The following is a 25,573-nucleotide window of genomic DNA, read 5'->3' as shown; positions in this document are numbered from 1 at the left end:
AATAATAAAAAATAACAAATACAAACCTTGCAAAATAAATACCTTCAAAGTAGCATGAAAATTATGGTGTCAAAAATCATATCTGGCTGATTTGTCTAGCTCAAAATGCAGTCATGGAGAAACTGAAGTATGTTTGGAAAGAAAGACAATTTGGCATGACTAAAGGAACCAGAGTCTTGTCCTGGTTTCATTTTAAGGATTTAAAAAGTTACAGCATAATCTCCTTAGAGGACAATCACACCAGAACAGTAATGAAATATTTTCACAAGAAAAATAAATCCAAGGTGAGTGGCTGTCACAAAATAGCTTAAAAAAAAAAAAAAGGCAACAAAAACCTTGGAAACAATCAAATGTGTGAAAAATGCACTGAAAAGAAAAAAAAAAAATCACCCTCTACCCAGTTCTGCAGAAATTCCTGTGGATGACTCCCAAGCTAATTGAAGATGAATCTACCAAACGTAGAACAGCTTGTGTCAGAAAAGAAAAATGAAGAAGAAAGAAAATAATCCATGCATAGAATACTGATTTTTTGAAAGTCATTTATTGAGGTGGCAGGATACCACCTCCTGCCTGGGACAGGACACCAAGGCCTTTGCTTCAGCTCTTATTGCTGGACACAGAATGGAAAGCTGTCGACACTTCATCCTAAGAAGTCCTAAGAGAAGGTTAATCCCCATCCATCCGCTGTCACGTTGCTACGGTGTGGTCCCTTGATAGCGATTTAAAACTGGACCCCATCCTCGGTCGCTCACCTTGCAACCGTCCACCAGGAATACAGTTAATAGGAGCTTAGTGCTCCTGTGTGGTTCACATCCATTGTAAAGCTGTGGGAGACGCCACCGCTGGCCCAGGGCAAGAAACCATAAAAGGAAAAATAGCTGTTGTATGAAAGGACCCAGAAGAGCTTGAAATATCCCACTGCTTGAGCAATGGGGGCCAAATCTCAGTGTGTGCAAGCCAGTGTTGGCCCAAGGAATGCAGCAGAGTTGCACATCGCTAAACGAAAGTCTGGCCCAGAGATGTCCACCACCTCACCAAGAGGCTGCTTCAGTCCAAAGGCAATCACAGATAAGAAATACCAGCGTGAATACTCAGAGAAGCATCACTCCTTGCTGCTGCCCGGCGTTTTCCTGGCTCAGATGCACAGCTGCAGTGGCACAGGTCCCCCTGCGGGTATCTTCTCCACGCAATGCCAGTGGCAAAGGAGTAGGTACATCCCAAGGGAGGGGGAAAATCATCTCTTCTTCTATTAGCTTCCCAATATCAGTGCTGATGTTAGCTGGTGAGGTTGCCACGGCTCCATTTTAAATCAATAAAGGCACTGGGTGCTTTTGAATGGGCTCCTTGGTTTCTCCACTGCCTATAGAGGAGATGAGAGAGCCCCAGCTCGTAGCTCACTCAAGCTTCATGGAACCAGGAGGCCCCAGGACCTTATCCCTCACCCCCCTTAACACCCCCAGGGCTGTAAGCACTGAGCCCTTTCCTCTATCCACTGATCACCCTTCCCTGAAAAGCTATTTTTAGGTTGGCCCCACAAGTGTCTAGCTGTCTCACACACACGAACACACCTCCCACCAAACCCAATGCAAAGTCTATACACGTGAAGCGACGGCAGCGGTCAATATGCCGTAGGAAGCCCATCCTGCCAGGCTGTGACTCCTCACCCAATTGCCTGAAAAAAGCCTTTTAAAAAAAAAAAAAAAAAAAAAAAAAAAAAAAAGCAAAAGCAAAGCAAAATTAAGGTAACAAAGAAAGTGGTGGAGCTTTGGGTTTTCTTTTATAAAAGACAAATTGTTTATTGATTCAGTCCTTCCACTTGCAACCTCTTTGGTAACAGTCATAACACTTCCAGACTGGGAGAACGCAGTGGAAAGGCCCAATTCTGGCCTCTCACCACTTTCAGAGCTCAGTGACCCCTGACGTGCCTTGGTGAGAGGCCAAAAGCAGGTTTCAAAGCATGGCCAAGGACCTGGCCTCTAGGGACAACCCAAAACAGCCTCCCATGACTCATCTTGCTCATGGGTGGCCCAGAGAGCAGCCCCAGCACCCCCAGGCAGAAGATGGCTCGGGATGGGAATGCACGTCGGGTCCGTGGTGCCAAGGCTGGCTGTGATGCACCCCTTGGGACCTCCCAGACATTGGCCAACGGGGCCATCAACGAAGCAAGACTTGCCCATTCTTGCGGTAGGCAATGACTCGCCCCAGTTAGCCCTATGCTGATGGACTAACCCGACCATCTCAGCCTCCCCCTCATCACACCATCCCAAAGAGAGTAACTGCTGTACTTGGAGTTAAAGATAAACATATATTGATTACACATGGTCATAAAAAAAAAGTAATAATAATAATACATTTGCTAGAACATTACTTAAGATGCTTCTGAAAAGCATCAAAGCTTCCCCTCCCCGCCCTCCCTTATCTATACAGAATAAAGTGCTTTGTTTAGTTTGTTCACACTAGTAGAGCCACCGATACACTCTTAAGTTGGCATGTTTGGGCAACCGATACTGAATGCCATAAAATAATACAGAGCCAAACACCAGGCATGAGAAACTAATTTTGAGGCAAGTGCTTGGGGTTTCATTCATTTTCTTCAAGTTCCATGCTACTGAGGTTGTTCTTAATCCTTTTTTTTTTTCCCTTTTTTTAATTATTATTTTCTTCCTTTGCAAGTTCAACCCAACTCCCGTCGTGGTTACGTGTCACCAGGCAGGGCGGCGCGTGGGGAAGCTCTCTCTGTCCGTGTGAACAAAGGGCGTCTGTCCGTCCGTCCTTCCCTCTCAACTTCAGGCAAACCAAGAGTTTAATCAGTGGAGTTGTCTAGCAGCGGATGCTCGTCTCTATTGCACTGTCACAGCCGTTCCCACCTGCCGGCCGTCCATCCATCATCACCTTCCCACCGCGCTGGGGTTATGGCTGTGGTCCGAAGGGCCAGCTGTGCCTCATGGACATTATGAGGCTAACTGGTCTGTGCTACCAGGCTCCTGGGATATATAAACCAAAACCGACCCTCCCCACATGACTCCCTCCCTCCCCAGCGTTCAAATGAAGGGGGGGGGCGGGAAAGAAATTCAAACCCAGACAGGTCTGGGGTTCGGCGTGTGGGCAGAGTTGTCAGTTGAACATTGCGTTGCGGCATATTCATGAACTGCTTAATGGAAATTAAGCCCCTCTCCACCCTCGCGGTCTGTCGAAGAAGGGTTGTGAGAGATTAAGGTGCAAGAGTTAAAAAAAAAAAAAAATTAAAATTTTAAAATAAAACATAAAAAGCTTGAAAACAACGGACCCAAATCCCCCGCCTCCCGCCCTGTCTAACCCAATGGGTGCCAGCAGGGCCTACTGGGATGGATGCGGGACAAGACACTGCGGGAGCGACTCGTTTGAGCTCTTAGTACGTTAACGAAAACCAGAAATCAAGAGACACATCGGGGCCGAGTAAGGGTGTAGACAAAAGGGCTCGGAGGCCACGTAGGACTCCTGGGAACTGCCCAGGCCTTGGAGAGGGGAGGGAGCAGCAGGGATCTGGTTCTCCAAAGTGCTGTGTGCATGGTCACATCTCAACGTCTCCAGGTGGCTCTACGAGCAGGCTCTCGAAGGGGATCAGACAAGGCTGGGATCAGTCACTGGGCTTTCCGCTGGGCTTCTAGCCTCAACAAGGTGCTCTCATCTCCCAGGGATGTCCAAGTGGGACAGGTCCTCACTGCGAGAGGGTGACCCAGGACAGGGAAAGCCACCTCCAGGTGAGCGGTACAAGGGAACACATGGTGTGGGTGTTTACTTGTGGGGAGAAGTCTACCAGACAGGTAGGCTGATGGGCTCCATCACAGGAGACCATACAGGCAAGGTGAGCCCTCTTTGGGGTGCAGCGCTCCCATCCCATCTCAAGGCTGAGTGTGAGGGGAAAGAAGCACAAGGGAGCCTGAGGGGATGGGGTCTGGGAGGCAGCAGACGAGAAGACAGCACGGACCACTCTACTGAGGCCCTCCAACACCTCCAAGGGTATCACTGAATGCTTCTCTAAAGCAATCGTCTTCCAGTCTGGGTCATGGTCCCTTCAGAAAGCCAATGGCCCCAAGACCTGCGTGCCTGCATCCCTCATGGGTGCGTGTTTGAGAAGGCTTTGCACCATCTCAATAAGCCCCAAGGTCACAGAGGAAGGAAAGCAGAGGAGCCTTTGGTACCCATCTGAGAAGGTCGATATGGCGAGGCAGCTCTGCCATAGCATCCTGCTTTTGCTCAAAGCAGATGGACACGAGGGTGAGCTCACTGGTACTTATTGCGGTGCTGGGGGTCCACAGGATCCCAGCCAACATGAAGACAAAAAGCAATTTGTTGCTCCAACATGCTAACATCCACAAGAGCAGCCAGCTTTCCAGAGACGTCAGGCACAGGGGGGCACCGCTCAGCAGGAAGGGACACCGGTCACCTAACCCGTCACCTCAAAGACCACTCAGGAGAACAGCAGATGCTCCCCTGTCCCCTCCCTGTCAGGCTAATGCTCCTGCATGTCCCCGGTCAGCAAAGCCCCTGAGCACATGGCTGAATCCTCCGATCTCTGCAGGGACAGCCTCAACGTTGCCCAAGTACGTTGCTGATTTGGTCCAGATGAAGCACCAAGACTTCTTGCAGAGCCAGATGTGGCTCACTGTGCCCAGCACCCTGCTATCACCCAGAACAAGGTGCAAATGAGAAAGGGCTCCTGCAGCACACTCAGTGTCCTTTTCCTTTTTGCCTACGAACAGCCCTGCTCACCACCTCCTCCATGACCTGACCCACATCCACACGCATCCACAGCGCTGGCCCTGGGAGCAAGGCATCAGCTGCAACGCACCCCACCTCTTGGCCGGCACCTCTCTGACCATGCTGGATGTTCTGCAGCCCCTGCAGTGCTCCCAGCTCTCCCAGACCCCAAAGGAGACACTTCCCCCGGCAGGGAGACCACCCAGCCATGGTCAGGCCAATGCATGACACCCCAGGGCAGAGCACAGCAACGAGAGACGCAGCTTAGACCCCATCATCCAACGAAAAGGTAACAGCAAAGCCTTCCTCTTCTCCTCCGCCAGCACGAAGCCAGCCTGAGTAGGTGAAAGCAAAGACCAGCTCAACTTCAACAACCACAATGTGACCAGAGAAGCGCTAACCAACACCGTGGGACATCACCGAACCAACCACAGCCCTCACTGGTCCCCTGAAAGCCAGGGCAGGGCAACGGATGCCAACCCCATGGGGAGAGGCGAAGCTTGGGAGAGTCACACGGGCAACAAGTTGGAGGCATGGGACATCGTAATCAGGCTGAATGGGGTCTTGCTTTAGCTCTGAACCTTGCAATGGGACCCAACCTGGAGCTCACCCGTCAGTCAGGGGTTTATTCGAATTGTTAAGGCACTATTCTGGGCTGATTCTGCCGAGAAACAGCGGCATCCTCTGTCCCAGGCCACCCTCCCGCCAGTCCCAAGGCCATCAGAGCTCTCCCAGGGACACCTCGCCAACTCCAGAGCATCCCCAGGAGCGCAGCTCCTGCTGGGATTAGCAGAAAGGGCACACCAGAGCCCAGCTCCCTTAGGGCACCCCAAAAACGAACCGGCAGCGAGCTGCCGATGCCCCAAGATGCAACACCGGTGTTTGTGCTTTCGCCTATCGAGGAGGAAAACCTATCGTGGGGAGGGAAGATGCAGCGAGGGCTGCTAACGAGAGCAGGCTGACGACTTTCCAACGGGGACATCTGCTCGCTCACCGCAGGCCACCGGGGCCGGCAGACGGGGCCAGCAGGGGCTCCTCCGTGGTGCCCACCTCTCAACCTCTTGGGAAAAGAGCCTGAATTGAAAGACCAGCTTTACAGTACAGGGATTCAAGCACCACTAGCTAGATTTCGGCTTATTATAAATATTGAAACGCCAGCAGGCATTCATTCGGCTAGCGAGCGGGCATGCAACACCGGCACGCTCAACCCCGGACGGTGCGGCATCCTGCTCCTCCGAGCCCCGCCAGCATCCCGGCACAAGGACGAAGCCAACGGGTAGGAAGATGAAACAGGGTGATGCCTTTTACCTACACCCTTACAGACGGACGGCGGTCCCCCCCCCTCAACACCCACGCTCCTCAGGGCAGGGCTTCCTCCTGCTCCCCCTTTCTGCAGAGAATGACGGGTGAGAAAAAGGAAAAAAAACCCAAAACAACCCCAAAACAAGGAGGAAGGGGGGGTAGAGAGCAAGCGAAGCCTTGGCTCCCCAGGGGGAGACGTTCCCAACGGGTAGAGCAGTCCGTGCAGGCGCACGGCCGGGGTAGGGGGGGGCACCTAGTTGTTGTTCGAATTTATCCTCCCCGCGGGAAACAGGGGAGGGGGTGGCGGTAGGTGAGGAGGAGGAGGGAGGGTCTGTGGAAGGGGATGAAGCAGCGGCAGGGGCAGGGGAGAGACGCCGGGGCCGGGGGGCAGCGGGGCTGGGCTGGCGGCGGGTTGGGGGGCAGCCGTGTCCAAAGCCAAAGGGTTGCTGACTCGGAAACATTTCTCCTTGTGGGCTTTGAGCATGTTGGAGAAGCGGAAGCGTTGGCCGCAGACGTCACAGGGGTACGGCTTCTCGCCCGTGTGGGTCCGGCGATGCCGCTTCATGTTGGGGCGGCTGGTGAAGCTCTTCCCACAGATCTCGCAGATGTAGGGCTTCTCGCCTAAGGATGGGGGGAAGACGGATGAGAAGCCGGTGATCGGATTGTTCACCCTCAAAAACTCCATCTTGCCATCCACCCAAAGATGCTACCCCCATCCCATCGCTTTTTCCCCCAGGTGCCTGCCTGCACGGGATGGGGGCAAGGTGGGGAGTTCTCACCCGTGTGCGTCTTCATGTGCTCGTCGAAGTACTGCTTCATGTTGAAGTCCTTGCCGCACCACTGGCACATGAACTGCTTGTGGCCGATGTGGATGCTCATGTGGGAACGCAGCTGGTACTTGTACTGGAAACGCTCGTTGCAGTTCTGCAGGGTCAAGATGGGGATGAGCTGTTGATGAGCACCCAAAACACCCCCCACATTCCCCCCCAGATCACCAGCATGTCGGAGCAGTGCAGAAATCACCTTTTTCCCCCAAAAGAACCCAAATAAATGGCTTTTCGGGACATACCCAGCCAAGTTTGCAGGCTGGATGGGCTTGGGATGGGATGCAAGGTCCAGGCACTGCAGGGACAGATCCCGGCATTGGACAAGTTTCATCATAAGGTTGGTGGGACCCTCAAACCAGGAGGGGACGCAAAGTTTGGAAGAGCATGGGAGCATCCCTACAGCTGCACTGGCACAAAGCGTGGGGGAAGCCCCAAGAAGTGGAAGATCTTTCCCCAAATCAGTGGTTTTGTCCTTGTCTGAGAGGATGCGGGGTGGGGTGACACACAGGACCTTACCTCGCATTTAAAGGGCTTTTCCCCAGAGTGCTGGAGTGAATGGACCTTGAGGGACATGCTGCGCTTGAAGGACTTCCCGCAGGTCTCGCAGGTGAACGGCATGTCCTTGGTGTGAGCTGAAGAGGAGAGGAGCAGGGTCAGGCACTCTCCCCGCACCCCAAGCATCCATCTCCCCAAGTTCTGGCTGCCGCTCCCAGCGTCAGCACGCAGCCCCAGCAAACTCAATGCCATATGGCAAGATATGTGGCAGCAACATACCAGATACTCCCCTAATTGCTTGCCAAAACCCCCCTTTTTTGGATCTCTTTGGTGCCTGCAAGCCCCAGGGACCTGACTGCCGTTGCCATGTGCAATTTGCTTTCAAAGCCTGGCACCGGTGCGATCTGGTCCTGTTTTACAAGGGAAGGATGGTTACACTTCAAGCCCTCATTTGATCAATTCTGAGCTCTTTTTTTGTGGTTAAATAAAGCAAATGAGATTCCCTAGCACCATGCCTGATTGCTGCAGACCCAGCACTGAGCAGACATATGTACGGCATTAAGGCCAAATTTCAAGGCCCCTGCGTGGACGTGAGAAAGCTCACCCAAGATTAAGCCCAGCCCTAAACTCCCAACACAACAGCGACAAAAAAAATCACCCTTCATTGTCAAAATGATGGATGAACACCCCAGACGAGATCCCCCCCATGGCACCGCTGCCTTCCGCACTCACCAACCATGTGTTTGCGCACGTGGGCCATGGTGTAGAACTTCTTCTCGCAGATCTCGCAGGAGAACTTCTTCTCAGCGTAGCCGTGGACGATCTTGTTGTGCTCGTGGAGAGACCAAAGCTTCTTGAACCCCTTCCCGCACGTCACACACTGCAAGGAGAGAGGGGATGGGTAGGGAAGCAGAGGAACGTGCCCAGGCACCACCAGCATTTTCGTTTTACCAGGCTATCAGCTTCATCCATTGAAAGGGAACATCACTATGAAGCCTACAGCTATCAAAAATCATAACGACCAGCAAGTCTGCTACAGACCTTGTCACTTCAAAACCTCCAAAACTCAAATTTCTATCCATCGGATGAGGAAGGGACAATGACTTTCCAGGGAAGGACGTGGCATCTCCATCAATGGCTGTATCAGGACTTGCACAAACAGCAGCTCGTGCACCAAGGCCCTATTCCTAAATGAGGATTTTATTCTGGCACACAACGAAACCATTACATAAAAAAAAAAACCCAACCCTCTGTGCATTATAAGGCTGCAAAGAATACAGGAACGAGGAGAAGCCCAAGCCAGGGCAGTGCAACTTCAGTCTTCAGCAGATATTATGGATACTTTACCACTAAGTAAGTTTTCCAAACATATCCAAATGGACCAAAACGGACCCCAAAACCAGTCCATCAGCACAAGCAGAACAACATGATGTGCAAAGTCTCCCCCAGGAAGTTATGGTAGAGATTTGCTTCAGGTCCAAGTAGTTCAATCTTTCTCTGAAAGTTCCCAGGAAAAGTTCCAACTTTGGCATGAGACCTGTTTGAAGCATGTGAGATCAGTTCGGTGCTCGGGGAAACACGGGAGAGCGAGGTCCACACACGAAACCACTGCTAGAGCGCAGAGATGGCGGGCAGCACATGGCCAAGGACCCTCCCAGGAGCCAAGGGTCTTTTCTTCCTCCAAGGGTCAACTCTTTCCCCTTCATTTCTCCATGACTCATCTTCCTCTTGGCCAACAGGGATAAAACCGTCCCTTCTCCTTGCAGATGTGTTGAGAAAATAATTCATGCCTTGGAGGCATCTTGCAACAGCACGGCTGAGCGGTACCAGTAAGCCTGGGGAGGTATTCCTCTGGCTTCTCCTCCCCAGAGGAACAGATGTTCATTGATGGGCTTCAACCAAACTTTGCACTGAATGAGGCTGTGATACCCTGGAAAATATACCATTATGCCATGTAGTCACAGTATCTCTCTCTCTATTTATATTTAGGTGCCTGAGAGGCAAAATTAGGGTCACAGAGGCATTCCCAACACTCATCATCTTCATCTTGCCATCCTTGAATATCAACATGAGTAGTCCTCTGAGTTTTACTCTTCCTAAGTATATATTTCCACAGATCAGAACAATTTTATGTCTGCTTTAAGAAACATTTCAGGACAAATCCAGGACCAGAGCCTGGTATCAAAGACACATCAATATCCATTTTCTCCACTCAAAATGAAAAAGGCTGCAGGGGAATTTTGAAATTAAAGGTAGAGGGAAAGCAGCAGATGTAGAAAGCCCTGGGCTGGGACCAAGCACCCTGGAGGGCTGAGCCCTGTGTCCTCAGTTACCGCAAAAAAGCATCACTCGAAAATGTGGAAGTAACATCCAAATGAGAGAAAAAAAAAATGAGAAGACAAATTCTCGCAGGTTAAGAGGAAAACCACACTGAAGCTGTCTAAAAATGAGTTTGAGAAACAACCTGATAAAGCAAAGGACGAATCATTTCTTGGGCAGGATGACTGTTGTGGTGTCTGTGGGGCTGCGGAGGGCAATGGGAAATGATCACAGGGAGCGAGATGAAGCCTAACACCTCAAGCATTACGGATGAAATTTGGGGACAAAACAGGGGAAGAAAACAGCAGAGCCGAACGGGATAAGAGGGATGGTCCCTCCACAGATCTGGTTAAAAAACAAGAAATAAAGACTGTCCATTATAGGTATAAAGTTGAAAAAAAATCTCTTTTCCATCCAGCTATAATTCCATGGTATATTGATAAAGTTATTCAATATTATCAGAGCAAATGGAGTGAATTTGGCTATTTGTAAAATTAAAAACGCTCAACTCATTACTAAGGTAATGATCCACTTTTTCCGTGGAAGGAGGTCACTGCATGGGCAGTTGTGGTTCATCCTACTCAGAAATCACCTGGAAAAGGGATAAAAAGGGGAAAAAAAAAAAAAAAAAAAAGCAGTGAGGTGATGACAGCCCCATGTTATCCATCAGAAAAGAAGATGAGGCTGAAGAAATGTTCTAGGAAAACTCATTTTTAATTGCACAGGCTTTACAATAGTCTCCGAAACAGCCACCACTATGCAGGTATCAGAGCTGCACTTGCCCAATTCTGGGAAAAAAAACATCCAAAAAAAAGCAACCTCAGCACTGTGAATTTTTCAGGAAGATGCACCAACAGGTCAGTGCAGGCAACGGCTCCTTCACCCGCTTGAGCCAAGACCACTCATGCCTCCGTATTCCCCGCACACCCTAGTGCCCAGATCTGCTTCATTCCCCATTTTATTTGGGGTGCCATCGGCAAAGGGCTCCAGTAGCACTTGGGTTGCGTTACCTTCATTTAGGAGGGCTGCAAGACCATTTAAGATCCGGTCGCTGGCAGGAAGGATGACGGGGAAAGCTCTCCAGAAGTTGGTATTTTTTTAATTAGTAGCCGCAGCGTCATGCAAAACAGCTTGTTGCGGATTAGGAGATGGGTTGGAGGGGTCTGCAGGAATGCACGTTTGCTGCTCTGATGGGATGCCTACCTATCCCCCCAAAAGTGCACTGATTTAACGGAGTCAATTTGCAAACGCGGAATCTCGTTAGCATTAGGTGAAGGACACACCAAGCCGGAGCCACGCATGGATGTCAGATGCATTTGGAAATTTGCTAATACGCAAGCTAAAGAGCACAAAAGGCAGATTAAAACCATTTCAACTCATGTCAGCAAATCTTGGAATTAAGCTAAATTGGTTTCAGCCTGGGTGGGAACGGCCGGAGTGTGTCTCCATCAGGGGCTTGCAATGTTTTATCCAGATTAATGGAATAAACTCAAAGAAAAATTATTCTTCAAAAATTACTCCATGTTTCCACCCAGCTGGCCAAGGGGAAGCCAGAGTCCCCAGGCACAAATCCTCTGGTCCCATGCTACCGTGGGACCCTCCTGAGCCTGCGTACGAGTCATGGGTGAAGTAAGGTTCCCTCCCGTCTGCCATGTGCCAACCGCAACAGCAAAAATATTATTTGAGCATGAACCCAACCCACGGTGTAGCTGGGCGGGATGTCCTCCATGGTGGGTGGGATGTCCCTCCCCCACTGGGATGTCCCATCACGGTGGGATGCTCCTTTGGTGGGATGTCCCCACCTTGGTGGGATGTCCATCCCCACTGGGATGCTCCACCGCCTTGGTGGGATCTCCACCGCCTTGGTGGGATCTCCACCACCTTGGTGGGACGTCCCCAGGGCTGGCTCACCTGGATGTTCTTCTCGCAGTCGGTCTGGTGGTGCAGCAGCAGCTCGCTCTCGAGGAGGAAGCGTTTGCCGCACTTGTCGCAGATCTGCATCCGGCTGTGCGTGACGTTCATGTGCTTCTCCAGGTACCAGCGGTTGTTGAAGACCCGGGGGCACTTCTTGCACGGGTAGTGCTGCTTCTCCTCCAGCTTCACCTTCTGGCCCAAACCATCCTGTTCCTTTTTCCTCTTCCTCCCTCGCTGGCCTTCCTCTTCCTCCTCCTCCTCCTCTTCCACCTTGGCCATCTCCTGGGACCTGGTTGCCATGGCAGGTTTGGTGGATTTGGACGCCCGGCTGCCTCTGCGGGGCTGCCCACCCTTTTCCCTTTTCACCTCCGACGCGTCTTCGTCGTCATCGTCATCGTCCTCTTCTTCCGTCGTCTCCTCCAGGTCTTCCTCCTCGCTGTGCTCCTCCTCTTCCTCCTCGCCCACCTCCGCATCCTCCTCCTCTTCCTCCTCCTCCTCTCCTTCCTCGTTCTCCCCCTCCCCATCCTCCTCCGTGTCATGCCCATCGCCATCAGGCCGCCCCATCACAGCCGCCTCGCTGGCGGCTGCTTTCCCCTCCATGCCTTTGGAGACGTTGAGGGTCTGGTTGTTGAGGTTCACCTCCACGATGATCTGCTCCCGGTTGTATGAGCCCTGGCTGTCCAGGTCCTCCTCGGACTCCTCGCCCTCCATCTTACAGACAGCGCCCGGCCCATCATCCTTCTCCTCCTTGTAGTACTGCTTGGCTGGACCAGGCGGGAGCGTCCCACCGCCCGCTCCATCCTCCACCCGCACCGAGTAGGGGTCGTTGCCTTCCCGGGCGTAGATTTTGGGATGGGGGGCATCCACCTCTTGCTTGATCTCGCAGTAGTAGGGCGGGGGTCCGGTGCAGCCCTCGGCGGGCAGGGCCATGTCGGCGGCCAGGCTGAGCGAGCGGGTGTCGAGGAGGTTCTGGCAGGAGGAGGCAATGTTGTTCATCTGCAGCACGGCAGCCGCGTTCAGCACGTCCTGCACATTGCAGGAGTTGACGAGGAGCTTGGACGTGTAGATGAAGTTGAGGATCTGCTGGAGGCCCTGCGAGGTGAGGGCCTCCAGAGAGAGCTCCACGCGCTGCAGCTGCTTGTTTTGGGTGAAGAGGGAGTGGAAGAACTGGCTGTAGGCCGCCAGGACCCCCTTATGCGCCGGGAAGATGCTTTTGTGCTGCACCAGCACGATGTCCACGTCACACAGGTCCGGCTGAAAGAGGCGCTGCTCGTTCAGTCTGTCCATCAAACACGTGAAGTGGAGGGCTACATCCTCCACCAGGGAGTACTCAGCCGAAGGGTAGTCAGTCGTTTTTTCGACTATCAGCTGTGGGGAGGAAGGAAATAAAATCATTCAGAAGGGCTTTTTCCCCAGGAAAACACCCAGCCAGCCATGCCACCCGTCCCTGTCCATGCATCCCAAGTCAGAGATGCCAACCGAGAAGCTCCAGTGCCAGACCCAGCTTGGAGATGCCAACCAAGAACCTCCACTGCCAGACCCAGCTTGGAGATACCAACCAAGAAGCTCCACTACCAGACCCAGCTTGGAGATGACAACCAAGAAGCTCCACTACCAGACCCAGCTTGGAGATGCCAACCAAGAACCTCCACTGCCAGACCCAGCTTGGAGATACCAACCAAGAAGCTCCACTGCCAGACCCAGCTTGGAGACGCCAACCAAGAAGCTCCACCGCCAGACCCAGCTTCAAAACACCAAGAAGCAATACCACTAGGCCCAGCTTGGAGATGCCAACCAAACAGTTCCAATACCAGGCCCAGCTTGCAGACACCAACCAAGAAGCTCCACCACCAACTTGAGACCGGGAGACTCAACCGAAGAGGAGAAAGCCCAATGAAAGGACAGGCGAAGGTCATACGAGCACCCATGGATATCCCTTCAGCCTGGGTAGGAGGCACCACAGCCACCCCACCACCAAGGAGGTCCAAAGCCTGGCTCAGCTCTCCACACTCAGGCGGAGGAGATGTCAAGCAGGAGAGGGGATACCTCAACCTCCTGAACCACATGGAGACCCCGAGGGGACATTTGCCCCACGCGGGAAGCCAATTTTAGGCACCAGCTGAGATTTAACCCCTTAAATAGAAGGAAACTAGGATTTTAAACCTCCCTGCTTCTACAAGATAATTACATAAAACACAATATCCCCTAATATTTGCCGAATTACACCACGTGCTCTGGCTCACGTTAGCAGCTAACTCGCTAGCTGGATTCACCGGGATGATTTATGCGCTTTTTTAAAGCCCATTTTGAATTGCCTGGGGAAAAGCAATACCTGGAAAAATTCAAATCAGTGAGCAGCATCCCCAGGCTGCATGTCCTGGTTTCAGCTGGGATAGAGTTAATTCTCCTCCTAGTAGCTGGTACAGTGCTATGTTTTGGATCCAGTATGAGAAGAATGTTGATAACACACTGATGTTTTCAGTTGTTGGTAAGCAGTGTTTAGTCTGAGTCAAGGATTTTTCAGCTTCTGATGCCCAGCCAGCAAGAAGGCTGGAGGGGCACAAGGAGTTGGGAGGGGACACAGCCAGGGCACCTGACCCAAACTGGCCAATGGGGTATTCCAGACCATGTGATGTCATGCCCAGTATATAAACTGGGGGAGTTGGCCAGAGTGGGGCAGATCGCTGCTCGGGAGCTAACTGGGCATCGGTCAGCGAGTGGTGAGCAATTACATTGTGCATCACTTGTTTTGTATATTCCAATTCTTTTATTATTATTATCATATTATTATTGTTATTCTTATCATTATTATTTTCTTCCTTTCTGTTCTATTAAACTGTTCTTATCTCAACCCACGAGTTTTACTTTTTTTTTCCCCGATTCTCTCCCCCATCTCACTGCGAGTGAGCGGCTGCGTGGTGCTTAATTGCTGGCTGGGGTTAAACCACGACACTACGAAATGCTGCGACTGCCAACACTTCCCAGGCTGCCTTTGCTGGATAATTAATTTAGCTCACATGTATTTTGCATGGTACAGACCACCCCTGGACGTTCATCACCTCTCCTGGGGATACCTGAGCCCCAGGATGGGTTTGCCAGCTGCATCCCGAATGTAAGGGATATCCCATACCCTAAATCCCGCGCCCTGTATTAAAAGCAGGTGGGATATCCCCTTTCCCTTTGCTGCCCTTTGGTTTTCTGTGCTGAATACCCAATTCATGGATGGAGATGGATCCGGGCCAAATTAACACCCTCTTTCCCCACCATCGCGGGATGTGACCAAGGACATGGTGCAGAACAGTGGCGGACAGAAAGGGTTCAACCTGCTGGGTTTATCCTGCACCTCCTGCTCCAAAAAGTTTCTCAGCTCCCATTTTTTCTGGGACAAATGGCAGCTCTTGGTCAATACATGAATTCCAGCAAGACACGTTTTGTCTGACTTTTTTTTTTTTGTGAGCCAAAGGCAAAAGCGCACACAGACAAAAATGCTTAAATAATAAAAAAGGGTGTTTTCTCCTCTGTTTTCTCAACAAGCAAAAAAAAACCTTCCCCCTCCCTGCCAAAAATTTCATTTTCACTGCATTTCTGCTCTGCAACCAACCCGCCCAACCAACGGGGGCGTCAGCTTCGCATGGTCCCAATGGTCCCGGAGAGCCCCAGCAAACGCTCGTACCTGGGGAAAACAGGGAAAAACCAGCTCTTTGCCAAATACTTGGCTCTGCAGCATGGAGTGGGGCAAAGAGGGGGGGGGTTATATATATTTTTATATATATATTTATATTTTTTTTATATTTTCTACATTCATTTATATAAATTTAAACTCTTTATAAATATATAAACACAAAAATATATAAATACATAAACACTCTTTATATATATTTGTTACGAAATGCTGCATCCCAGCCGGAACAGCCATCCACCCACTCCCCCCTCCCCATTTTCTAAGCCTTGCGACTGCCAAGGACATTTTGACGAGAGGAACTTGGATGGCTCACACCCCCCAAGCGCATAGAAAATAAATAATGATATAATAAATATCGAACACTGAAGAGACAGCAAGCTTTTAGCGGAGCAGTCTGCTGTTTGCCAGGGCCTCTCCTGCTTTGCTTTCGCTATGAAAAAAAAAAAAAAAAATCGAATTCAGGTTTTTCCTCCTGGGATCCATCTCACCTCGCTCCCTATATAGGATGCCCCAAGCTCAGCATGGCCACAACCGTGGAGAAATGGGTGCAAAACAGGGGGAATTGGGTCCGCCGGGCGGCATCGCCTCTGCACAGCCTGGAAAACAAAAGCTGGGGGTTTGGGTGTTTGGTTTTTTTTGCTCCGGATCGAGGTTTTTTGGCAAAAGGGGCTGACCCCTCACCCAGCGCCGGGGCTTGCCAGGCGGCTCTAATCAGTCCCAGCAGCGGCGAGGACAATGCGTGTCTTGGCTGCGTCCCGTCGGTGACTTCAGCCCGGGCTTGTCAGCGGGAGGTTTTTGCTCTTTATTGCTATCAGATGCTTTTCGTGAGCTCGCCCGGAGCTGGAGCGCCAGCCAAGATGAGAGGCGCCCGCCGGGGTGAGATCCCAAGAAAGACCCCAACTCGCCCCGAAATACCCCTCCGGCAGCTCCCGTCCCTGCAACTCCACTGGAGCGGAGAAGCCCGATTAATTGGGATTAATGGGAGGGTTAAATCCATTACCCTTCCCCTGGGAAAATGCAAATATTTTTAAAAAATATATATATATTTCAAAATATCTTAAAAAATACATTTTTTTTTAAATTAACAAATAATCATTTAAAAAAATAAATAAATAAAAATCACAGTTTTGCTCTTTTCCACCATCACCACCTTGGCCTTCTGGATCGGTTTAGTCCCACGAGCAGCCCAACACGGCACTGCAGGAACGGGTCACCCATCCCACCTCCACCCCAAGTCTGGACTTAGGGGACTCGCTGGGTGCACCAAACCGGAGCGAACCCTCAAACCGCCGGCCCCCGCCACGCGCCGACGACCTCCGGGCAGGGTCCCGGCATCATAGGCACCCCAAAAAATCCCCCCTAAAAATTATTCGAAAGCAGCGTGGCCGCAAAGTCCCCACCCCGAGGGGACGGCGGTGCCTCCAGACGGCCCTCCCCGCCCTGACGCTGCCCTCCGGCTCTATTTTAAGAGCATTTCCAAGCGATGCTGCCAAAGCCCCATCCCAAAACGGCCAGAGAGGCGGGAAGGCGGCCGGAGGACGGGGAGGATGCTCGGGGCGAGGGGGGACCGAGGGATGGGGTTCGGCTGAGCCCCAATGGCAGGGGATGCGAGGAAGACGTAAGAGCGATATAGGAACAGCGGCCAAAGGAGATGTTGATGCTCGCTGGACCGGGGCAGCCTCTCTCCAGCAAAGCCACCGAAAATTCTGCTATAGGAGATGGAGCCCAAGCACAGCCCAGCTCCCTTTCCACTCGCATCCCCCCCGCGTGCCTCAGTTTCCCCAAACAGCCACACCAACACCCGATCGCCTCCATTGAAAGGGGGCTGCTGCTGGATTTAAATCAACGCACCAAGATAAAATGCTATTTAGCTTAGCATGTATTAAGACCCAGATCCCTAAATGCTCCTGCAGCAATAAAACCCCCCAAGGAACCAGTAGGTCAGGTCACCCTGGATATATTCAAATACTCAAATCTGCAGCCCCCCAGAAGACCATCTCTGACATTCACCAGCCTCTATTTATTTATTTGTAGCCATGTCTATCACCCTCATCACCAAAGCATCGAGGACCATGAGTACCTCTCTCCTGTATTAGCATAAGGACAGGGGATTTGGGGCATAAAAAGCACATTTAGGTGGCCACAAGCCCCTGCTTCACGCTGGGCAGAGCAGTTGAACCAGCTGCCCGCAAACCAGTTTCCATTCAGCACAAAATTTGGGGATTTCCCTAAAATTTTTCACCCCAAAAACTCCCCTGAAAAACAGCAATCTGCTTTTCTGTATCATTTGCAACCACCAAAACATTTACCGTTGACCTTCAGTATTAAACTGATTAAGGAAAAGTGCTTTAATAAGTAGCTGAATACAATGTCAGCACTTGCGCCTCAAAAAATACCATGTCCTATTCTCAATTTGAACACTGCTGCATTTCGGGGTGAAAGAGCTTGGCTAAAACTATTTAATGCCAAAACTTGACTTTTGCTAAAGAAAGAAATAATGTTTAAAACCTTATTTTTACAGATTAATTCAAACGTCACAAAGGCGCATCATTAGAAATCCCAAAGACGCCCGCGCTTTCGGTTTTAATCCTCAGCCCCCTATAATTTGCCCTCTGCTTTCAAGACCCTTGGTTGAAACCTTCAGCCTTTTCTCCATGGTTTTGAGGCTATATAGGTTTTGCTGTTGTTTTTTTTTTTAAGGATTATGTGATGCTCGCGTCTTCCCACAACTCCCGAAACCAGGACGCACCGGGATGAAGCCGCCCCACAACCAGCGGCTCTCCCTGGACCGTACACATCCCATACATCGCCAAAACCACCCATTTTTGGACCACGGCCGCGCATGGAAACCCGGCAGCGGGCTAAACCACATCCCGACGCGCCTTTCCCTCGACGATCGCCTACCTTCACCGCTCTGCTCGCCCATCGTCTTCCTCCCCCGGGGATTTCTCCCCCGGGTGCTTTGCCCTCCCACAGCACGGGACCGTGCTGGGGGTTGGAGCCGGGGCGGGGGGGGGCAGCCCGGTTTGTTCACTTCTCCAACGGGTGTTTTTATTTAATTAGGGGAGGGTTGTCCGGAAAAACAAGCAGGAAGGGAAAACAATAGCTCGGCCGCAGCCCCGCCTGGCGAGGCGCCGGCCGACGTGGCCCCAAGCGCCCACCACGGGCATCCTGCCCGCCGGGATGCTGCCACGGCTGGACCGGTTGCTCGCCAGGGATGGTGGCATCCCAGCTCCGGAGGCCAAGGATGGCCACGTCCTTTAGGATGGTGGTGGAACTGTCTAAAGTGGTGATTTTCGCCTACGTACTCTCTAAAAGGCTTGAGGTTGCCTAAAACAGAGCCATATGAGGGCTTGGGGGAGAGGAAGCAAGGGGAAGGGGTTCAGGGATGCTCCCAGAGCGTTTCCCACCCTGGGGGGTCAGGAACCCCCAAAAACACCTCCCAGCCTCTGCCCATGTGAAGAAGAACATTAGCCCAGCTGGTGGACAGTCAGATGCTTCCCAGGCTTTTTTTTTTTTTCCCCTCCCCTTTGGTTGTTTTTTTTTGGTTTGTTTTTTTTTTTAATAGCATCCAGCATTTACAGGCTTTGGCTCAAAGATGCTTTTCCAGGGAGCATCCTGGGAAGCCGGCGGCAGCGCCAGGCCCAGCGGGACCGTCCTTGGTGTAAGGGAACAGGCACAAATCCTTCCCCCATCCCTGTCCCCCTGCAGCCCGAGGAGCCACCTCTGCAAACAGGGAAAAGGTTCGTTTGGGCTTTTTTTCTAAGCACCACAGCCGCCTGAGGCTTGGGGAGAGCAGGGGGACGAGGTGGGATGAGCAACACGAGGCTTTGCCCTGTTGGGAGTGGGCACTGGCTTCCCAGCAACACAGCCCGCAGAGGGTTAATGTCTGGTTGCTTTCTTATTTATTTTGTGGGGTTTTTTAAAGTTTTTTAAACCCTGCCAGCCCCTCTGGGCATCTTTCTCTTTTTCTTTCCTGCACAAAGCTGCAAAGCCACAATGATGCTTTGCAAGGATGGATGGACGGGCCAACCCCACCATCACCTCCCCCATCCCCAAACCGGTCCAGGGAGGCGACGCTGCAAAGCTGCTCCTGGGGATACCACCGCCACCGTGATGGCATCGGGGTCATCATCCCTCCGTTCCACCCAAGGCGACGGCGGAGGGGCATCGCCAAGCCCCAAAATCTGCTCGGTAACCTCAGCGTCCCAACACGTGCAAACGCAGCCTCCCTGCTGCAAAAATACCGAGGTTTTCAGCCCGGTGCCGTGTTATTTTCAGCCCAGGATGAGCCTCAATCCCTCTGCTCTGGGGGGAAAGCGGAGGCACCGAAGCCTGGCTGGATGCACCCATCCGTCTGTCCGTGCCCCCTCGGTCGGGGATGAAAGGGGTTTCTTTGGGTGCAGCTCAGGCCAGACCCTGTGGGTAATTCAAGATCTGCACTAAGCGAGGTCTGGGGTTAAACCCCGAACGGACACTGCTGGATTTCGGCAGAGCCGGCATCCTCCTGACAAACGCCGAACACGGCCGAGGCAGCTGAGCCACGGGGTCCCCGCCAGCGCCTGGCACAGCTAGTGACACCAGGCTGATGGAGATGTCCCCGAGCCACCATCCTGGCACGGGAGCAGGCAGCGGGACGGGATGCTGCCCTCCTGTCCGGGGGGATGCAGGACCTCCTGCAGAGTCACTATTGGGGTGGAAGAACCTGGGACACACACAAAACACATGCAAAGCCGCTGTCCCCCTCCCTCCCCTGCCCGAGAAAAACAAGCGGAGGAAAGATCGAGGGAGGAAACGAGGACAAAACCCAACGCTGACCTCCCCAGCCGGGCTGTCGGCCAAGCGGCTGCGCCAGGGGCCAGCTCCGGACCGCTGCCCAGCCCGGCGCGAGCCGCGCGAGGCCGGGGAGGAGGCGAGCGTCGTCCCCTCGGGACCCTACGGTTGTCCCCGGTGCCACCAAGGGAGGGGATGGATGGAGCGGGGCAGGCTGTACACCCAGCTCCCCGTGGCTTCTAGGACCCCCGGGCACCCCAAACTCAAGCGCAGGGAGTACGGATGGGCGCAACGGGGCAGCCACCGCGCCGCTCGTGCGTGGCCCAAAGCCATCGTGTCCCCCGAGCCAGCCCCGTGGCCACGCAAGGGCTGGGAAGAGGCTGGGATCCCTGGAAAACAAGGGGGATGGATGCACGAAACCTCCTCCCACTGAATTAGGCTGGCGCCAGACGGCAGCATCCCCTTGCTCGGCACCACGGATGACACCCATCCCTAGGGATGCCACTGTCACCTTCCAGGTGGATCAACAGGGAGACGGGATACGACACCTCCAAGGTTTGCCCCACACCCGGTTCCCATCAAACCCCTAAACCCACAGTGTTTTCTAACCCAATTCCAGACCACAAAATTTCCAGAGAGGTCCAAGGTTGAGCCTCTCCCAGAATCCCGGGCAGGGCTTTCCATCCCGGAGCATCCTTCTCCAAAACTTGGCACTGACCTCAGGGATGGTCCCCACATCCAGCTCCATCCTAAACTCAACCTTGACCGGGGTTCTTTGAGAAGCACCGGTCGTTCTCCTCCGGTCCAACCATCCTCCCTGCCCGCCACTTTAACGTTTTTATGAATGTGCATTAAAATGGCTTATTTTTATCACGGCTGTCCAGCAAATTCAGCAGCTCAGGGAGCAGGGCTTTAACTGAGACAGGGTGTTAGCAGCCCTGGCTCCAGGCAAAAGATACAGTCATAAAAATAATAATTAAAAAAAGACAATTTATTGCAATTAAGTCCTCTACCCATCATATCTGCACCACCATGGGCAGCCTTTCCCCATATCCAAAAATCACCCCAGGTTTCCCCATCGGGAGAGGCAGCCAAAGCGCCGAGGTTGGCTCGGGGACAGCAATCCCGAAGGACACGGGGACAAGACCTCAGGTGTCCCCACTCGCGAAACCCAACGGGGCCAGCCCTGCCCTGCAAATACCGCTCCAGCAACGCAACGCGTTTCCTTTAGAAATAAAAGAGGAAAATTTAGGGGCAGGTGACACAGAGCCTGACCCTGAGCTCATCCTCCCCACCGGCACCTGCTCCTCCAGCCTTCCAGGAACCACCGATCCCACGGGAAACCAGCGGACATTTGGGATGCAAACCATGCGGAGGACCTGGGGATCCCCTTTTTCGGGGCCACGCAAACGCGGCAGCAAAATAAAAACTTCAGCTCTTGCTCTTCCCGGAGAGCACTTTGTCACGGCCATCGCCACGTCCCCATCTAAAAAGGCTTAAACGCAGCAGCGTGGGAGAGCCCTTAGTTTTCTCCTCCAGCCGGAGTGAGGAGGGAAGGTGGGGAAATCAGCAATTCCCCCGAAACCTTCAAAGACCCTCTGATGTTTTGACACATTCAGTTCATCCGCAAAAAGGTTTCTCCCTCTTTTTCCTAAAGGAGAAAAAATCTGCATCTTAAAAATAACCGGTATCTAATCGGCTCGCAGGCAACCTCCTGCTTCTCCCTCCCTTTTACAAAGAAAACATCTCCAAAGGCAGCACCGGGTTATTTTTATGAAGGGGGTGACATGCCTCTCCTCCAGACGCAAGACAGAAATACAAGGCCGTTTATCTCGCCCGAGTCTGGTGTTTGCCTGGTAATAACCTAACGCACCGTTAATTCCTCGCAGGGAGAACAAAGCTCCGCCGTGAAGCCAAGCCGGGAGGCGAAGGGGACCCCCCGGCTCCCCCAGCAAAACCCCCGGAGCGGTGTTTAGCCCAGTCGGCATCCTCAGGGAAACTCCGCGGTCAGAGCTGAAACGTTTGCACCCAGCGAGGTTTCACCCCAGATCCAGGAAAAAAAAAAATAATAAAAAAAAATAAATGAAACCCTTAATATCTTTCCAAGGAGGATTTTTTTGCTGTGTAAAGCAAATTTTCCTCTGGTTCTTGCTGAGGCCGGGTGCGGACGAAAGGTTTAATTCCCAACTTTTCCCCTTCGTCCTCGCAGGGCTGCCCTCTCGGGTGGGCTCTGGGCATCTCCATCCCCACCTCAGAGCACGAAACGCTCCCAAAAACCTCCCCGGTGCCTTCCCTGGTCCATGAGCATCTCCCTCCGGAGGGGATGCCGGGGCTGTTCCAGCAGCTGATTTAATGCCAGCAGGAATTTCACAGGCCGAGCGCGGCCAGCCGGCCGGCACAAACCCAAACCCGACTCCAGTTACCCCCAGTATCAGATCCCGGGGGGTGCCGAGCCCCAGCCCAGCATCCCAGCCATCATCTCGTGAGCCGGTTCAACGTCGTTTCTTTATTTTTCCAAGCTTGCACTTTCTTCCCCTTTCCGAAAAGCCGCTCGAACGCCTCCCGGGGTGTTATTACGGGCACGGAGCCATCGCTGGGGCAATCACAGCCTCGCACTTTTAGGGATGGGGGAGGCACCAGGGTACCGGGAACCGCGGTCCCTGGGCGCAGAACATCCCGAAGGATTTCCCGTGCATCTTCCCGGCTCAGGCCTGCTCTCTGCAAGTCAAACTAACCCCCCCTTAAAAGTCAGCCGGCTGCTAAAATAGGTCACTGCCGCAGATGAGAGCCCCGGCTGCAAGACTCCCGGTGCAACCAGCCTCCCTCTGTTATTATTATTATTTTTATTTTTTTTTTTTTTTTAAGAGCATGCATGGAAAATCCTTTTGCGAACCCGAAGCGGGGTGGGATGCTGCACCCTTTCCAGGCCACGCTCGCGGCCTCGTTCCTTCGGGATATGGGGGTGAACCCAGCATCCCCCAGATCCCCCTGGGAAAAGGGGACCCACCGGCTGGAGCAAACTGGGATGGGGGGGGCGGGGAGGAGGCAAAAAATTAGCAAAATGAAGGAGTCATCCGGGGAACAAAAAAGGGCCGAGGAAGCGGCAAGCTGCTCCTGCGTTCCCGCAACGCCAGCAAATCCTCCGGCCTGGGTGACTCGAAAAGTTTCCCCCCCCCAACTCCAAATCTTCCCAGTGACCCCCCAGTGGGAGCCCTGAGGTGGACTGGGGGGGTCAGGGCGAGCGGCCCCCCCCAACCTTGGGGGTGCTGGGCCGCACAACCCACACCTTAGGGGTGGGGGGGTGGTGGTGGTGGGGGGGTCAGACCCCTTTGCACCCCCCATCTGCACCCCCCAACCCCCCCAGCACCCCTCAAAGCACCCCAGAAGCGAAGCCCAGCCCAGCCCCCCCCCCCCAATGCAGTCCCTGCAAAAAGAGCCTGAGCGGGGGGGGGGGACACACATTTTTAATGCAATTTTGACCCAATGCAAAACATTCCCCCCCCCCCAAAAAACAACAAGGGAAGGGGGGAGCCCCATGCACGCCCCCCCCCCCAGCCAAAGCGGCTTGCAATAGAAACACGGGGGGGTTGCGCTGTTTATAACCACCCCCCCCCCTTTTTCCACGGCTCCCCGAAGCAGCCTCCCCCCCGGCTGTGTCCCCCCCCCCCAAATACAAGGATGCAGCATGCCACCGGCTCGCCCATGCAAACCCCCCCCCCCTCCCCTTTTGCAAGGATTTGGGCAAGTTTCGGAGGCTTTTGCAAAGTCAGCAAAGCCCCGGGAGCGGGAGGAAGGGGGGGGGGGGGGGGAGGGAAAAATAAAATAAATAAAAAAAAAGAAGAGAAAAGGGAAAGCAAGGGGGGGCGGGGGGGTTGCAAGCTCTACCATTTTGATGCAAAGATCTCCGCGCAAAGGAGTCCCGGTCCTCCTCCGCTTGCCTGGGGTTTTTGCTCTCCATGAAAAAAAAAGAAATGTTGGGTTGGGTGGTTTGCTGGGTTGGTTGCTTGCTTTTTTTTTTTTTTTTTCCTTTTTTTTTTTTTTTTCTTTTGCTGGCTGGCTTTTTTGCCTTTTTTTTTTTTTTTTTTTTTCTTTTGCCTTTTGGAGGAGGTGGGGATGGGGGGGGGAGGAAATTACCGCGCCGCCGCTGCCAGCCCTGCTTGCATCCCCCGTTCCTCTTTTCCTTTTTTTTTTTCCTCCTTTTTTTTTCCTCCTCTCTCTCCCCCTCCTTTTCCCTCTTTATTTCCCCCCCTCCTTCTTTTTTCCTTTTTTTTTTTTCCTTTTTTTCCCCCCCTTCCTCCTCTCCTCCTCCTCTTCTTCACCTCATCCTGCCCATCGCCATGTTAGCCCCTTTTAGGAAGACGGAGGAATGCGGAGCGGCGGCGGCTCCGGCTGCCAAAAGCCCCGGGGCCGCTGATTGGAGCCGCCGCATCAGATGGGGCCGCGGCTGGTCCTTTAAAGGGACAGGCTCCCACCACCGCCACACCGCCCACGCGTGGCCCGCCCCACGCGTGACACCCCCCACACACCCCCCTACCCACCCACCCACCTTTTTTCTTCTGCCCGGGTTACAGCATCCCCCTCCGGGGAGCATCTTTGGTACCCCCGCGGGGGGGGGGGGGAAACTGAGGCACACGGAGCGCCCCTCCCCGCTTCCCCCCCCCCCAAAAAAGGGCTCTTTGGGGAATAAAAACCCATTTTGGGGAGTCGGGGGGGGGGAGGTTGGTTTTAGGGAAAAAAAAAGGGGATTTTTGGAGCGCTGTCCTGCTGTGGGGAGGAAATGGGGGTCCCCCACGAGCAGAGGGAGATTGCGGGGGGGGGTGTTAATGCACATTTGGTTTTAGGAGGGGGGTCTGGTGGGTGGCCGTGCTGGGGTTCCCCCAAAATCCCCCACCCTGGGTCCCAGGACGCGAAGCGTGGGGCACAGCCAGCCCCTAACCCCCCCAAAAAAATAAATCAGGGCTTCATTATTTTGCCCCCAGCTCTGCTTGGATCTCCCCAATACCAAGAAGGGGGGGAGTTCAGCATCCCAATAGCCCCCCAGCCTCAGCCGGGAGCCGGGTCCCCCCCAAATCCTCCTGCTGGGGACCAAAGGGGCAAAACCGGAGCAGCCCCAGGGTGGCCGGGGAGGGTCCCACGGTGCTCCCACACCTCCGACACCGGGACGGGCTCTGCCCATCGGTGCTGGGCTCCACCACGGCAAGAGAAGACCCACGAGGTGCCCGACTGAGGCTTACGGGGATGGCGACCACCTCCGAGACCCACTTCTGCCCCCCACCACCCACGGCAGATGCCTCCCAAAATGTCAAGGGCGAACCAATTCCTTTCCACTCCCCTAAAAGCAGAGAAACCCAACGGCTCCGAAGGGCATCGGCCACGCGACAGCGGGGCTGGGGGTGTCCCCGGAGCCCCTGGACGGCTCCATCTTCATCCCACCTTCCCGGCTCTTTTTCCTTTTCCTAACCACTCCCTTTTGCAGACATAAATGTGGTAACGTCTTGCACTTGTTTAGACTCTGCTTCGG

The 25,573-nt window shown here is 53.3% G+C and overlaps 1 protein-coding gene across 2 annotated transcripts; it reads right to left on the bottom strand.

The window, feature by feature from the left end:
- Positions 1-1,770: 1,770 nt before the first annotated feature.
- On the bottom strand, positions 1,771-24,499 carry ZBTB47 (zinc finger and BTB domain containing 47). Of its 2 annotated transcripts, none has more exons than XM_069778319.1 (7): positions 24,372-24,499; positions 23,938-24,004; positions 11,595-12,965; positions 8,097-8,244; positions 7,386-7,501; positions 6,822-6,966; positions 1,771-6,663 (listed from the first exon to the last, which is right to left on the bottom strand). In XM_069778319.1, exons 1-7 carry the CDS (start codon positions 24,479-24,481, stop codon positions 6,296-6,298), a joined length of 2,325 nt encoding a protein of 774 aa, XP_069634420.1. In that variant the 5' UTR covers positions 24,482-24,499; the 3' UTR covers positions 1,771-6,295. The 2 variants fall into 2 exon arrangements, with proteins under 2 accessions (XP_069634420.1, XP_069634421.1); XM_069778320.1 differs by lacking the exon at positions 24,372-24,499 and adding an exon at positions 24,187-24,231.
- Between the last annotated feature and the right edge of the window lie 1,074 nt (positions 24,500-25,573).

Source organism: Haliaeetus albicilla, chromosome 2 (assembly GCF_947461875.1).
Source record: "Haliaeetus albicilla chromosome 2, bHalAlb1.1, whole genome shotgun sequence".
Classification (NCBI taxonomy): domain Eukaryota; kingdom Metazoa; phylum Chordata; class Aves; order Accipitriformes; family Accipitridae; genus Haliaeetus; species Haliaeetus albicilla.
The sequence above is the reverse complement of the archived record's forward strand: the minus strand, read 5'-3'. Positions and strand labels throughout refer to the sequence as shown.